The sequence below is a fragment of the Cajanus cajan genome, chromosome 2 (genome assembly GCF_000230855.2).
Source record: "Cajanus cajan strain Asha chromosome 2, NIPB_CcT2T_4, whole genome shotgun sequence".
NCBI lineage: Eukaryota > Viridiplantae > Streptophyta > Magnoliopsida > Fabales > Fabaceae > Cajanus > Cajanus cajan.
The window spans coordinates 75,631,383-75,648,416 of NC_138518.1; the positions used below are offsets into that span (position 1 = coordinate 75,631,383).

The following is a 17,034-nucleotide window of genomic DNA, read 5'->3' on the forward strand; positions in this document are numbered from 1 at the left end:
ATTAAATTTTAAGTCATCATCTAAATTAAAAAGATTGATTTAGACAAATACATTTGAAAATAGTTAACCATCGATATTTAAATTGATGTGAATATACTACTATGAAGAGAAAAATTAATTTTATTATAATGACTTCTTTTATTTCTTCATTTAATGTTAATCTTAAATAGTTTAATTTTATCATATAACATCTTACCTTTGCCTCTCTCTCTCTATTTTGGAGTGTTGTCTCCTTAAAGACAAAATCATTCTTAAGTAAATTTTACTACCTCATCCCTTTGAGTTTTAATCTGTCTATCTTGTTTTTATTTTATTTATTAGAATTATAATGATGACATCAAAATTTAAACTTAAAATTTTATACAAAATCCTAATTCCCACTCTTAAGTCAATCAAGTAATTACATCTTGTTTTAAAGTTTCAATTGTTTTATTCTTTACTATCCTTGTCATTCATTCCTTTACATCTCTCACCATCATTCACAGTGTTTTATTTTTCTAAATTATTCATTGGTAATGGTCATTGTATTTTTTTAATTTAGTTTTGTATTGGGAATAAGATTTTGCAAACAAATTGTTTTATATTTGGCTATCTGTTGTCATGGCTCTAACCCATGTTTGCAACATTGAATGCGCATTTTCTTTAGTCTAACCAATATTTGGTTTAACCATTGCATATTGTCTCAAATTAATCTATCATAAAATCAAATGAGCTAAAGCAAGGCTTTGATCTAGGTCAGTTGCATATCCTAATGGAACATGAGTTAATTTAGTGTTTAGAGTTTATGATAAATTAAGAACAGAGTCTAAGGTGGCAACATTTTGAATCAAATGTTAAGCATAACTTTATCACTTAGTAAATGTGATTTGTAATTGTTGTGTTGGTTCATGTTCAGTGTTCCTTTGATTTTAACTTTATAAAAAAAAAAAAACATTTATGAGAAACTCACATTTATTTCACTGTATGACAAGTAGAGATTACTGAATACATACTAAAGTAGTTACCTAGAAATATATTACTAGAGTTTGAATTTCTATGACTGTGTTAGAACTTGAAAGTATTGATGGTAGCATTAAATGTCTTATTTGACTTTTGCTTTAATCAACGGGTTTTGTTTTACGTTGAAATTTAAATTGGTATTACTTGATTATTTATTAACTAATTATCTGGTCAGTTTTTCGCTTCTCTTCATTCTTTAATGTAATATTCATTTTTTACTAGTAAATTAGTAATGCTATACACATCGTTATACATCTTTTTAATACTTTATAAAAATATTAAATGAAATAGTAAATATATTTAATGTTTTAGAAACATAATACAAACACGTACAAAGAATAGTAAAAAGGTATTAGAGAAGGATTTAAAAATATCGTTCCAAACATTTTCACAATGAACATGAATTTACTTTACGAAGTATGTTAGTTATCCAAAAAAACTAAATATGTTGGGACGTGATTAGTTAATTAACCTCCGACTACGAGGCGTGATTGTTTACGGTCGATTTCGTTTATGAGTCCTTTTTACTCAAACTAGCATCAAGGTGTTTCAATTTAGATATTTTAGACGTTCGCGTTGTTTAAGAATGGAAGTACACGTCAATAATTACCAAAAGTCAGTTTCCAAATCTTCATGGATTACAATTAACCAATAATTTGCATGCATGTAAATACTTAAACGCACAGTGTAATTGAAACATACAGTGGCAATACAAATTATAGTTCAATTTGCATAATGATCAAATTACAATTAAAATGTTGAGGCATAGTAATCAAAGTACAATTACACAATTACACTATGTGATTAAGAAGAAAAACTATACTAATCCTAATCCTAAAAGCAGAAAAGAAAAGTGGCCGAGAAGTGGTCATACAAAAAAATAATTCCTTGCACGAAAGCCATATGCGCAGGCGGAAAGTGCTCGAGAGAGTTATAAGTATGAAATTTCCAACCTTTGTGAAAGGTTATGCTTCTTCTATTTATAGAGACTCTCGAGAGCAATTATCTTTTGTATGCATGTGTCGTGGGCTCGTAATTGCTATCCACTACGTAAAATACGTGGCTTAGAAAGTAACTTCCTCTAACCGTTCTTCCCACGTGTTTTATTTCCTTGATCCGCACTTTAATAACTACCTCGGTGTAACCCTAAGAAATCTTTGATAACTTCTCTATTTCTTCAAGCATATCATTGTTTTACTCGAAATAATTCTTTTTCGATCTCGAACATCTGTTACTGTCAAGTGTCTTGACTTTATATTATTTTTCGAAGAATTTCATGCAATATTTTGACTCATATAGTTTTCGAGTAGGCCTAACATAGTAACAGTGATATATCAAATTACTACAAAAAAAGGGTCATCCATTTCTGTACCATGCAAAACCATAAAGCAAATACTATACGAAAGCAAATTGAGGATGCCTCGAGGAAACGAGCTACAATAAATTTATGTACAATTATACTTGAAAGTGCAATATTAAATTCAAATACAATTTTATAAAAGAGAATAACATATGTTTTCTTTACTAATAAGAAATAATATATTATATTAAATATGATTAAATTAAAGTGATACATTCTAAAAACTGGTGAGAAAATTATAAAATTAGAATACACCACTTGCTTATGAATATGATGTGTCAAAATTCAAATTACGGTTATTATAATTTTAAAACTTAATTTATTTGAATATAAAGATTTATTTATTTTAATACAATATATTTCAACAATTAAAATCTCAAACATTAAATTTAAGAAATAATATTTGAAAGAAATAAAATTTCAAAAATAAAATAAAATGCTCAACCTATAAGAAATCACATTATTTATTGAAAATAAAAGTAAATCTTATAAATGATCTTATTTAAAAATGAGAAATCAGATTTATAATAATAAAATCATATTTCTTTTAGATTTTCTTCATTCAATTTAAGATCTTTACCGTGTGCCCAAGCATTTTTTTTAGAGAGATGTTCAAACATTACTAGGTACCTTTGATGGTGTTTATTATCAAAATTTGTCATCATATGAAATAATTTGATTTCTATCTTACACACATAACTTAAATATTTTTTAATCCCTCAAATTTAAAATTGATCTTTTTAATTCATGTAATTTTAAAAAAATTATTTTAATTTTTATACTTATTTTTTTTATAGAATTTATCAAGTATTGTCACATAAAATCTACTTATTTGTATATTTGTTAGAACATCTCCAATGGGGGTTGCTTATAAACAACCCTCTATGTCACATCACTGCCACATCAGCTCTGGCTTACTTTATGGGTTGCTTAAATTTTAGCAGAGTTGTTTGTAGAAGCAACTCTGCTAAAATTTAAGCAACCCATAAAATGGGTCAGAGCTGATATGGCAATGATGTGGCATAGGGAATTGCTTATAAGCAACCTCCATTGCAGATGCTTTTAGTGAAAATACAACATTAAATTTGGTATTGTATAATTGTCTCAATTTATCACTTTCACTTTTAAATATGTTATTAATGACTTGAGGGATTAAAATAATTTTTTTAAAATTATAAGACTAAAAAAATAACTTTAAATTTGAGAAATTAAAAATAAATTTATCTCAAATTTAAGAAATTAAAAATATATTTAAATTTATATATATATATATATATATATATATATATATAAAATAAAATTTACCCTTCCATAATTAGAGTTCCATTTTATTAGTTGGTTATTGAAATGACAACTTTACCGTGAAAGTAACAATACACAATTAAATGATACTAACATGGAGATGATACTCACCTAATAACATGTAATTAAGAGCCAAAATATACAATATTTTGTAAATATAAGGATAAAATGCAATAAAATAGCAAATGATAAAAAAAATTTGATATTTATTGTCATTGAACTTCCTTCAACCTTTCTAACCTACAAATGCTACAAATTACAGTGTTTGTTGTCTTTGTATATTTTGCCTCATATTTCAAAATATTACAAATTGTTTAAACTTCTAAAACATTGCACATTTTCTCACTTAATTAAACATCGCACCATCAATTTCTTATGTCACGTTAAAAGTCAGTTAAGGTAATGGTTTCTTAACAAAGAGAAGGCAAAATTAAAAAAAAATATATAATTAAAATATTTGAGGGCAAAACATGTAAAAAAATTCTATAAACAAAAGTCGTAAAATCGTGTAACTTCAAGGATAAAGTACACAATTAAACTTATAAAACACAAAATTTTCTATAAAAGACAAGATAGTAACCTTGGATAAAATTTTAGAGGAATACACAAATTTTTTTAAAGTAGGTAAGATAATATATCTTACAAGTAAAATAAATGTACTGACACATATTTTCATATTTTTAATTTAGCTATTTTATATTTGCCAAAATCTATATTAATTTTATAAATAGAAATATCATATATCCTTAAAATATTTTGTTATCATAATATACATATAAGTACTGAACAGTTAACATACGTTATTTTAAAAAATATCTATCGAGAATATTAAGTAAATAATAAGTGTTCTAACTTTATTTTGAACTAATCTATATTTAAAAGTATTTCAATAGTAAGTCGGACATCGTTAAAATTATTGCGTCGTAAGCATCTATTTTAACATTTGTACAACCATCACAGTTTAATCATTAAAAAAAATATCTTGATGGATTAAAGAGAAAAAATATTTATAAACTACTCTTAACTTCAATTTATAAATAACGTGAAACTTTTATAATTTACTTTTACTTGTAATGTTAAAAAAAATGAAATGATCATTTCTATAAACGATAGCATGACCAATGCATGGTAAATTATGACAATTTACTCAAGACAGCATTTCAAATTTTCTTTCTGAAAATGGAAAGGAAATACGCCTCTTAAAAATGTTATAATGAATAGCGTTTCATACAAATTGCGTGATCAAAATTTATGGCTCAACAAATACATATACTTTCGTCGTCACTGAAAAAGCTAAGCTTTGAAGTAACCCTTCATGGTTCATATGGAAGGAACCTCACCGAAGTGCAGCTACCAAATCTGAAACACTGGTTGGTCAGGAATCAAGGAATAAATTCTTGGTTTTAGATTGAAGATTGAGAAATAACTCATATGGTTTCTTCGTTTGGTTTTAATGCATACTCCAGATCATGCACTTGTTCATTGGTGAAGGGAAGGTTGCCAGCATTTTCCTCTTCCTCCTCCAAAAGATGTAAAGGTGTTTGTGAAGGGTATTTGCTCAAAATGAACTCTATTTCATCACCACTGATCTCCTTCTGATCGAGAAGAACCTGCAGTGCCAATTCATAAGCGGTCAAAGTCATCAGTTGTCACAGAACTTTTTTGAGAGCATTTTTATTGAAAATAAAAAGTTTTTTTTTCAATACAAAAACTCTTAAAAGCACTTATAGTTTGTATCCAAACAAACTCGTAATTCTAACAATCCACAAATTAATATAACTCCTTTTCAGATCTCACTCCAAGTTACCTTAATAGTTTTGAGCAAAGCCGCATGGTGACTCCTAAGGAGAGCGACCATTTTTCCGTACATGTCACGGATCAACTCTTCAGTTCTTTGAGCAACTTCATCATCCATCTTAAAATTTAGTGGGGGTTCAATCAAGTTGTAGTCATCATAAAGAGACCCTTCAAAATCCAACCTCGGTCCAACAAATTTTACAGACTTCCTCCAAGGTGGTGGTTCTCCATGTATGACCATTGGATTCTCCAAATTCCATCTGAAAGTAGAGGGGAAAAAGGAGTTTATGTAGCACAAGAAAATAAGCAGAAGCTTAAATGTATAAAAATACAAATAATTATGCCAACATGGTTAATATTTTCCGAGCAAGCCAGGATGCATCTGCAAGGTAATCAACTGAGGCTTTTGATGTATCACGTCCGTATATGACCTCCTCGGCAGCTCTACCTCCAAGCAGAACCTGTTTGCCAGAAAAGGCTCATACTGAAACAAATAATCTGAACAAGAAGAAAAAAGAAACTCATAAAGGGTATATTTACATACCTGAAGGCGATGTAGCAATTGAGGTCGACGTTCAAACATATATGATTCGTCATCTAGTCGGTGAAATACCAATTGAGATAATGTCTGCCAGATGGAAGCCTTTTTGGTGAGTAAAAATTATAGAAACAAACAGCCTTAAGTAGCATAGTTTGAAGTAAAAGCCAACCAACCAGGTATGTAAAATATGATAGCCTTACACATATGGAAATAAAGTAGCATATATTTCAAATAGTCTTCATACAGATTTTACTTCCACTTCATTTCTATTTGGAGCCACATTTTCTACCAACACCTTGATTATCACATCTTTTAAACACATTTTTCTAACTTTATATACTGTTTCTTGTCTTTTATCTCCTTTTTTAATTCACATGATTGAATTTTTTTAATACTTTTCTGTACCAGATTCTCCCATGTTACAGTATGAGCCTGTGGTGCAGATGTATCATATATCTATTCTTTTTTATTAATTTCCCAACAAGTACTAGCAATACCTAAAATATGAGAATAGGGAAGACGAACAAAATACTTCTAGAACATAGTAGAGGATAATATAGTGAAGGAAGCTGAACAAGGACCTGACCACGAGGTACTATTGAAATGCGATCTAGGCATTCAACTTTTGCATGTTCATATCGCCGGAGCAGATGAGAAGTTAATGCAACTCCCACTTCTGTAGTAGCTCTACGACATTGTCCTTGGTAACCTAATTCTATTCCCACACGTTTAGGTCCTACCGTAAGTCTGTCAACTGCATCATCCATATCTGGCTGAAGAATTGAGTTGTGCCGTTTCCTCACAGCCACAAGAGCAGCCTCTTGAACCAATTGTGCCAATCTTGCTCCACTCCATCCTGAAATTAAGATGTGAGTTCAGACATGAGAATGAAAAGTTCAATAAGCAAAACAGGAGTCCATACCTGGTAGGTTCTGTGCATAGCTAGATAAATCAACGTTCTCTGACATTTTTACTTTGCCAGCATGAATTTTTAAAATATCCAGTCTTCCTTTTGCACTAGGAGGGCGAATCCTGATCTACAGAAGAAAAATTCAGTGAACATTTAGCATATTACAAATGAAAAAACTACATAAAACATCAAATATAATCAAGAAAACTTGTGAAAGTGGTGGATACGTAAGCTACTGTTTGCAACAGAAGATTTTATAACAGCATTTATTCATTTAATAGAAAAACCAAAGGTAAGCCACTGCCTGATTGTATTCTTTAAAAATTGTTATATAAAACAATTTTCAAAAACTACTTTTTAGATAGTATAATTGGGGAAAGAAGATATGAGGGAGTGCAAGGTAGAATATGAGTAATAGAAAACTGAAAGTAAAAAAACAAAGCAACTCGGAGATGTTCTGTTTTTTTATTTTAAAAAATATGGAAAATATATCTTTTTTTAAAACAGATTCTAAAAACCACATATTAAACACGTTTTCTGCTTCTTTTGGTTTTAAAAACAGAGACCAGTTTGGAAACAGGAAACAAACTAACCCTTGTGCTCATTCTCTCTCAATTTGCCCCTATATTAGAAAAACAAAATACTTTGCTCTGAACCCAACCAAAAGTGAGAAAAAAATCACTAACTCAGCTACACAAAGCAACCTTGCGATCGAAGCGACCCGGACGAAGAAGTGCTGGATCTAACAAATCCTTACGATTTGTGGCGGCTAGAAATATGACACCCTTTCCAGTATCAAAACCATCAAGCTCTATCAACAATTGGTTCAATGTAGTTTCCCTTTCCTGGGTGGCTGCATTATACAGGTGATCTGTGGACTCCTTGAAAATACCTTGACGCCTGGTCAAGCATTAATTTCACAATCAGGTAGAGTGGATGCTTAGGGGACTAACAAGTCATTGACAGATGCAACCAAGCAACATCACCAGCTTGGAAATTATTTGGAAAGTAGGATTCATTTGTGTATGCATTGAAAAAACAAAAAAATATGATGCAACTTTTTTTCAAAAGCTACAGTGCTTACTTCTTAGTTTCTAAGAGACGCACTGGAATAGCTTTTTCTTGAAGTTTTTGCTCTTCTTTTTATTTTAAAAAAATAACTAATAACTATAACTTTTTCCAATTACAAAGTTCTTTTCTTTAAAAAAATAAAAAACAAACCAAAGAGAAACAATCACTAATCATGAACTAAAGTGAACTTCCCAGAAGTATCCCATGACCATGTGCCAAAAAATATTATGGTAATGCCTGTAAGCACGGACTTAAAAATATTACAACAAAACAAACCTAATGTCACACACCCTATGCATTCTGATTTGTAAGAACAGCATATGTGAGAAACAATACCTAGATTAGACCAACCAATTGATCAACAATGCATGCCACATTGGGGCACTAACAAAGGAAGCTCACAAGTCACTATGACTAGTGGGTTCAATAATATATATAGATGTTCAATTATGATTCTAGGCCTGCTAAATTACTTGACATTTCATTTGGCTCAAGGTTGTATAATATAGACATTATAAATTCATTCTCTACTAAATATGTGAATATGCCATGGACACAAACAATCCACAACTTTATATAATCTATCAAGTTATAAACTCATAACATAAGTCCATATAGCCATACTTAGTTGCCAACGCATCAATTTCATCTATGAACACGACTGATGGTTTGTTTACCTGCAGAGAGAAACAAACATTTGAGTACCCATCAATTGCTAGCTCTCCAAGCATAAAAACGTGAAAATCTACAATTTATAGTTTAAAAATTTAACCAATAAAAAAGAAGCTTTATACTAAGCCATATCTCTTGTTGAAACAATATCCTACTTCTTCATGACACAAAGCATCTACCCATTTTTTGCAACAAGCAAAGCAGATGTAATGAATTTACCAAATAAAAAAAATGCAAACTTAAAAGAATGTCCTTAAAATTATTTCTACTACTAGAGAGCAAAGAACTAAAATGCATAAAAGTTGACTAGTTTTCATTAAGCTATTGCTATCCTGATAAAGCAGTTGAAAATTGTCATATGAATCAAAGGTCCTTGAAAATGTTGAATAAATTTGATTAAACAAAGCAAAAAGGACAAATAAATACTGTTTCAACCCTTAATTAGTCACCTCTTAATTCACATACACAGAAGGACTATGTGATTAAAAGTTTAAAACAACACGTACACAATGCTTTTTAAGTTAGCCTAACATCATGTGGAGGAACATGAAAGCAGGACGCAAGAACCTGAACAAATTAGCAGCAATACATAATTTTAAAATGAAATATCATAAAAATAGAAGTAGTATCACCTTGGCTCTTTTAAATAAATCCCTAATTCGTGCAGAACCAACACCAACTAAAACTTCCACAAATTCTGATCCAGCCATTTGGTAAAATGGAACACCAGCTTCACCAGCTATAGCCTTGGCTACCAAGGTCTGTAAAAATATGACAAAGCTTCAACATACACCAGACAACACAGACTCTTACATCCAACATAACTGGAGAATAAGTATCTGACCTTGCCACATCCGGGAGGGCCCTCAAGAAGAACACCATGCGGAGGTTTGATCCCCATTTTATCAAACAACTCAGGATTTTTTAGGTATCTCACCAACTAAACAAAATCATAAATAAGTTGTCATCAAATACAATAAACAAAGAGACAACAAAATAAGGCATAAGAATAAAATGCAGAAAATAAAAAAATATATATAGAAATTAGAGGAGAGATGCTTATAATGTCAAGGAAAAATTCAGGAACTAACTATTGAGAAGGATAAAGTTATATTATTCAAAATAGTTAAAGGAAAATTGGTTATTAGTTAATGAGAGGCCTAGTTTCTCCAGTTTAGGGTTTAAGGTTCAAGACTTAGGGTTTAGGATTTAGGGTTAAAGGATAATATGAGGCCCAATTTCTCCAATGTCTTCTTTATGAAGTTGCTTAAGCATTAATGCATTGGCTGTTTGTAATTGTGCACGGCTGCATATCAAGTTAAAACTCTAATATTTGTGGGCTGCTATGCCAGCCAGAAAGATGTCTAACACAGAGATCAAGGAGGAATATATGCCAGATTTTCCTCAAAAAAATTCATTTCATTTATTTATTTTTGGTTATAATTGTTCTTTTATTGTTGTCTTACAGAAAATGACCTCACCTTCTGCCCTTTTTTAAAGGGTGACATGGCACCAGCAGACAGGAAACATGTTTGCAAGCTCATAATCAGAATCAGAAATGTATAAAAGAATTACCTCTTGAAGTTCCTCAACTGCCTCATCAATTCCAGCCACATCACAAAACTTGACTCCAGTTGAACCCTGAAACGATGTCATTCCAAAGCTAGAAATAAGAATAAGTGAATAGTATTAAAAGAAAATTAAGACTAGAAAACTAAAATAACATTAAAAGATTTAAAGACTAGAAAACTAAAAAATAACTTATAACGTTAAAAGATTTTAAGAATAGAGACTAAAACAAATGTAGGTGTTAACACACATCAACGCGAGCTTCAGCTTTTGATCGTGAGAAGTCTATTCCCTGCCAAAGATCCTGTATGTCAAAGAAACATCTCTTAGAACATACTAATCAAGTAAATCCACGGAACAAAATTGGTTCAATAATTCATGCACAATATGAGTAAATCACTGTCACATACCCACTTCCTGAAATTTTTAGGTCTTCTTGAAAGAGTGAAGCGAACAAGAAGGACCATAGTCAAAACTACAAGCATAATTGGTTTCAATGCCTCGAGACTGGCAGAAAATCCACCAAAAGTGTAAATCTCAGATATCTTAGAGAAAATGCCACCATCACTGAAAAAATCAACAATATTATCCCAAATCTTCTCCAAAATTGCTAGTGCAAGACCAAGAAAAAGCTTGAGGAATGGTTTGGCTATAGGCCACGCAACATAGACAGCCATCACAAATACAAAACTGGTGGCAGCAAACAAAGCTGATGCAAGGAATCCACCAACTATAATTGCTGCGAAACACATGAAGACTGTCACCACTGCAAGCTCAACCACCACTCTGCTAGATATGGAAGATGCAACTGGATGAGGGTACTCCGGCATTTTCCCCACCCAAGACTGCAACAAAATAATTTAAGAGTTAAAAGAACAATACCACTATGATCACCCACAAAAGTATCTATCTCGCTCATGCATCTTGCTGAATGACTCGAACTTAAAGTCTCTGACTACGACCTATGCAACAGACTATATAATATATAACTTAAAATAAAAAACATAAAACAAGCAAATCTAATTGACTTCCCCCTCTTTGCACTAACACTACCTAATAATAATCAAAAGATTTAGTCCCTAGTCCCTACATAGCAATTTATCATTAGCAGAAAATATTTGTAGCAGTTTATATTACCAGACCAGAATGTCTTTCAAGGACCAAAACTTAAATTTTATACATATATAGGGACTAAAACTTGCAATTTTATATTATCGTGACTAAAATTTAAAATGCAGACAACTATAGGGGCAAGTGAATAATTTAACCAAATCAAAATTATTTAAGCGTGAACAAGAAAAAGATTAACAACCATGGTATTCCTCCTCTCTATCTCATATCGCGGTCCAGTGTAGTCCGACAAAATGGCTTGAGCTTCCCTGTTACCCAGCCTGAGAACCCTGCAAAGTTACACACACAATCACAACTATCACAATGCAATGCACATAGAAACAAGGTGCATAACCAACAAGGTGACCCCATTCTTTTCTACCATTTGGTTGTGTGCAAGCTTTTATCACCAGGAATTTCCTTCAACTCCACAATGAAATCCCTAAAACCACCTCCACCTCCCTTTGAAATTATCAACTTTACTTTGTCTTTACTCATGGCCTTCCTGAAGTCCTGAATGCTCATTTTGGGCAACTCTTTTGAATCTCTGTCAAACTCTTCTTCCTCTGACAACTCAGTGCCAAAAATTTGCTCAGGCACGTAGAGTTTCCCTCTATACTCCTTCAGCAAGTCTTTCAAATACACAGAGTCTCTCTCTCCCGAAACCTCACTCTCTCTCTTGCTCTGAGGCTTCGTCGGGTTCAACCTCTTCAACACATCGAAGATACCCACATTGGGCAATTTGCCCAAACTCTCCTTTTCTTTCAAAGTATAGAACTTTTCGCCAATTAGGTGCTTGGGTTGCAACTGGCTCGGGTTTTCCTTGAGAACGCGGCCCACGAAATCGTCCGAACCGGGTTCGGCACTCGCGGAGGTGGATTTGCAGAGCACTGTGGATGGCCTGCGAAGAAGAAGAAGGTGGGTGGGAAGGTGCCTCGGAGTTTGCTTCGGCGTTCCATGGCGGTGGGGGTAGCGAGATTTGGTGACGTGAAAGTGGGGCGAGGAGAGAATGTTCATCGTTCTGGTGAATTCATAAAGTGAATGAATGCACGAGAAGGGTTTATGAAATTAGGGTTTTGTGCAACATGAGGAGATGAGATTGAAATGGAAAATGGTAATCTTCAAGTGATGCTGTTTTGGTTTGAGTTTTTCACCCAATCGGATAAAGCTTACTGCCTTTGGGCTCTGCTCGTCTTGTTTCTAGTTCAGATAAAAAGGGAAGAGAAACTCTTTCTAACTTGCTTTTTTATTTAATGATTTTGTTTTCCGTCTATAATTTTATAAGAAAATTTTTCAAGCAAAATAAATAAATTTCGTATAACACATAAAATGAAGGAAATTTAAAAACATGTAAAATGAAATTACATATGATGATCTACATAAACAAAGATTTTGAAACACATCAAATATAAATTATTTAATTTAAACAAAATATTCTTGAAAATGAAAAAATTTGATTGAAGTAAATAATTATTGATAAAGTTGATAGATATTTTGTATTAATAATATAATTATTAAAAAATAAATATTTTTAATTCATTGAAATTTTGATATAATTATATACTTAAACTTATATTCTAAATTATTGGTTAATTTGAATCAATTTCATGTAATTCAATACATGTTAATACTCGGGTGATTATTGAAACATTATCTAATTCTAATTTTTTGAAATAATCATATTATTATTAATCTCTTTAACTTTTTTTTATTGAGTCACTCCTCTAAATCAAAGCAAGTCTATGTTCCTTTTCTTCTTAAAGTTTTTTAATTTAAAAGTTGCAAGAGATTCCTTTTAAATATGAGTTAATCACCTATACACTGTCAGTGTAAAGTTTTTTACACTGACAGTTAATCAGAGCTGTTAATGGTGTCTTTTTTATTTTAATTTAATTAAATGAGCAGATGAAAAGACACTATTAACGGCTCTGATTATCTGTCAATGTAAAAAAAATTTACACTAGCAGTGTATAGGTGATTAACTCTTTAAATATTGACTGTTATTGATTTTTTCATGGATAAAGATTCAAACATATCATAAGACTAGGGTCATTATGATATTTTATGGGTCCTTGGCAAAATAATAAATTAGGGTCCTAAAATATAAATATTAAAATATATTTTATAATGAAATAGTGTTATCACCATCATTTTTCAATAACATCGAAAAATGGTCTTTTAAGAACATTTCAACTAAGTGTTGGAAGATGATGTATTTGTGTATTGTTTTGACCAAGTGTTAGAAGATTATTTTCTAATTATCCTCATCATTAATAAGGTTACGATGAAAATTCGATTATTTTGAGAATCAAAACCATAGATATCATTAATGGTAGAAATCGAAAACAAAAACTATCAACAATCAAGATTTGTTGGTAGTTATTGATAGTGACAATCTATACTCTATAAATATTAATTTACATCATATAATGAGGGTTAAAACTTGTAAACACTTTACGTATCTTAAATCTTAATGATGCTCACAAATCAATGGGTTGCTACAATATTACCCATCGCCATTTCTTTTTTCTAATAATTTAGATTTGTTTTTAATCTCTTTCTCATTATTTGTTATTCTCCAAACTTAACTTTTCGCATTTTAATTTTCATTTCTTATCCAAAATCTCTTCACTTCTTAATATTAATTTCTTCTTCAAACTCTTATTATTTTATATTTCTACAAAATTTATCTCTTTCTACTTTATTTCAAGTTAAAAATTATTAGGTTGCTAATTTGAATAAAAAATAATTCGCATGATTTGGAAAGATTTCAAGTCCTATTTAAAAAATTTATTTCTATTTGATTTTCGAAATCAAATTTCACTAAAAACAAAGAAGTACTTATTTTTATTAAAAATGTTACACATCTTATTATATTAATTACACAACATAAATTAGAGAACGAGGATAATAATATTATGTAGTGTAGTTTTTATTAAAATAGTTTCTTAAAATTTTATCAAGTTTCGAGAATAGATGTAATACTTTATTGAGTTCAAATTTTTTTTTTATTTCAAAATAATATTTTTCACATTATTTTCATTATCATTTTTTAATATAAAGCATGACAATTATTTTCATAAATAAATAAAATTTGAATGTGATTTAAAGTACAAACATGCAATCCTATATTTTTAAAATGTTAAAAAAAAATGAATTTAGTGTGTTAATATCCGTAGGAAAATGAGATGAAAAAGTATTCCCCATCTTTTCTTGAATTACGAAATATTTTTAAAAAAATATAGGGTCCCTTCTATTTAAGAGTCTTAGTCGATTACACTTTTAAACTATCCTCAGGATCAGTTCTACTTAAGACATCAAACTAGGTTAGAATGTTTCAAAACATAAATTAAATTTGTTGTAAAAATAAATGCATTTTCAAGTGAGAAAATACAAAACGTGTAAAGATGAGTCACTATTTAAAGTTTAAATCTATAAGGGATACCAACATAACTTATTTGGACTCCTTAAAAATTAAGAAATAAAAATTAGGAATATTTATTTGACCCACAAATATCAACGACTTTGAACAATATAGATATTGAAATTTATCCGTTTGAATTTAGCATCTGTAATGTAAATTAAAAATAGCCTCAACTTCTCTCAAAGGGGGATAAAAGTTAGAAAAATTGTTATTTTTCTAGTTTGATTGCATTTTGCATGTTTAAAAAGTCAAAAGTCGTTTGTTATATATTAACGAGTATCTCTTTAAAGTAACAAAATGCAGTGCTGTGTACACGTTTGTTCAGATGTGTCAAATGTGTTTGAAAACACGTTACACAACCAAGAAATCACGTCCATAATGTGAAAAACGCAAAAATCAAAACTATTAGTACTCATTTTGACATGAAAAACACATCATTAAGTTTTATCTCTGTTTTTGTCACTACAACTTTTTTTTTAAACTGTTATTGTTATTTTCTTCTTAAAACATTACCTGCATTTCATTAAAGTTTGTGCCGTAAATTAAGCAATTAAAAAAAAGGTTATTTTGTGCTTAAAACTTACACCACTACCCGATAATTACAATAGTTTCAAATTAAAATAGATAAAATTTTGATATAGTATCAAAATTATATTGGTATAATTTTTCAATTGAAATTGAAGTTTTACATCATTAATACACATTGACATTTCATGAAATATTTTTATTATGTATAATATTGAAATAATTTTAATTTTAATTAAAAAAACAATACCAATAATATTTATGGTACTGTTTGGAAGATTAATCCATAACAAAAAGTTTACCAAGGTCACTAAAATCCAAAATGCAGTATATATTTATATTAGATGTGAAAAAAATATTTTGTAATTAATTGTACCTGAATTATTTATAATTATTAAATACTGTAATTAATCAAAATAAATGAACTCTTTCAACAATTCTCTCATACACAAAAACAAACTCCTAATCACATGCTTAAAGAAACATAGTTATTTGAAAATTATGGTGTATTACGTTGGTATTCAATATTATTGGACTTTTTTTATTATATGAAAATATGAAAGTAAATTACTATTTTATGAAATAATGAAATATATTCCACGAAAGATATATCTGAACTTTCTCCCATGATTTCCACCTTATCATTGATTTTATTATTTTCTTTTAAGACAAAAGGTAAGGTGGTCCACTTTTAAAAGTGGTTTACCATAATCTATCTTTTAGATTAATCTAACACACATAACAATGAAGTATAGCTTCTGCACTATATTTTATCATCTCTTCTATGTAGAAGCTGACCTCCATGCGCTGCCAGTTACCATTTGTCAGTGATGATTTATGACGGTGGAGAAACTTTTTTAACTTCTTTACATTTCCCTTTCCCTTTTCTTCTTCCCCTAATATATTTGTGGATCTGTTTGTGATTTGCATATTTTATTAAAAGAAAGCACACAAGCACTGTAGAGGTCAAGGACAACGTCGCACAAAGGAAAGACTATGACACATGGAGGAGATACAACACTGAAGGAGCCACGATGCCTAGAGGAGAGACGACACCACACAAAGGAAACACGCTACAAAGAAAAGGCACGACTTGGTGTAGAAGAGACACGACTTGCGAGACAGACGTACCCAACACAAATTTGTTGTAGCAACCGCAATGATGGTTACAATAACAGAGGATACAACCGTAGTGGTAGAGACAACAACTATGCTGACTGTTGGGAAAGTAGATATAACTGTAACAGCACACTCTAATGATGGTCACATCTGTTTCTATTCGATAGTGCTCGCATCTCTTTCTCTCCCTTCGATGGGTAGAACTCCAACGATGACCAAGTCTCTCTCCCTTTGTGGATGCTATGTGGTGATTAAGGCAAGCAATCCCAAGAAAAAGAAGAAAATTTGTTATGGTGTAGAGAGCCCATAATAACAATCTGCACCCCATTTTAATCAAAAGGCTAATAATTATGGTGCATGATGGAACACCTATAAAAGTGGTTCATCCTTAAGTTCCTCTTTTATTTTACAAACAAGCAATAAAGTAAATGTTTTTATTATATTCGTGTAAACTTCGTACTATAATTTGTCGTAATAAATAGCAATGCTCAATATGAAATTCATGGGAGAGGATTCTATGGAGCAGACGCTGCTATATAAGAATAAGAAAATTGTGTAGAAGCAGATAATTCAACGGAGCGGAACCAAATTCCCAATTTCTAATCGAACGCATTCATTTGACTAATCGCTTGAGA

The 17,034-nt window shown here is 30.6% G+C and overlaps 1 protein-coding gene and 1 long non-coding RNA gene across 2 annotated transcripts; one reads left to right on the forward strand and one right to left on the reverse strand.

The window, feature by feature from the left end:
- Positions 1 to 4,826: 4,826 nt before the first annotated feature.
- FTSHI1 (FtsH extracellular protease family) lies at positions 4,827 to 12,550 on the reverse strand. Its single transcript, XM_020379196.3, has 15 exons — positions 11,714 to 12,550; positions 11,534 to 11,621; positions 10,632 to 11,066; positions 10,472 to 10,525; positions 10,228 to 10,293; positions 9,497 to 9,592; positions 9,285 to 9,413; positions 8,605 to 8,657; positions 7,614 to 7,809; positions 6,922 to 7,036; positions 6,581 to 6,855; positions 6,003 to 6,086; positions 5,807 to 5,919; positions 5,469 to 5,718; positions 4,827 to 5,271 (listed from the first exon to the last, which is right to left on the reverse strand). Exons 1-15 carry the CDS (start codon positions 12,346 to 12,348, stop codon positions 5,089 to 5,091), a joined length of 2,772 nt encoding a protein of 923 aa, XP_020234785.1. The 5' UTR covers positions 12,349 to 12,550; the 3' UTR covers positions 4,827 to 5,088.
- A 3,369-nt stretch (positions 12,551 to 15,919) lies between these two features.
- On the forward strand, positions 15,920 to 16,907 carry LOC114915752 (uncharacterized). Its single transcript, XR_003803837.2, has 2 exons — positions 15,920 to 16,123; positions 16,224 to 16,907. It is a non-coding gene; the product is annotated as an uncharacterized LOC114915752 (long non-coding RNA).
- Positions 16,908 to 17,034: the final 127 nt, after the last annotated feature.

What these genes read in the sequence shown, in the direction of transcription:
- FTSHI1 (XM_020379196.3), bottom strand. Translation starts at nt 12,348, where the DNA reads ATGAACATTCTCTCCTCGCCCCACTTTCACGTCACCAAATCTCGCTAC. An exon ending in CTAAAAATTTCAGGAAGTGG is followed by an intron (nt 10,526 to 10,631) that starts GTATGTGACAGT and finishes TTTGACATACAG; the next exon opens with GATCTTTGGCAGGGAATAGA. An exon ending in CGGGTCGCTTCGATCGCAAG is followed by an intron (nt 7,037 to 7,613) that starts GTTGCTTTGTGT and finishes TTTCTTCTGTAG; the next exon opens with ATCAGGATTCGCCCTCCTAG.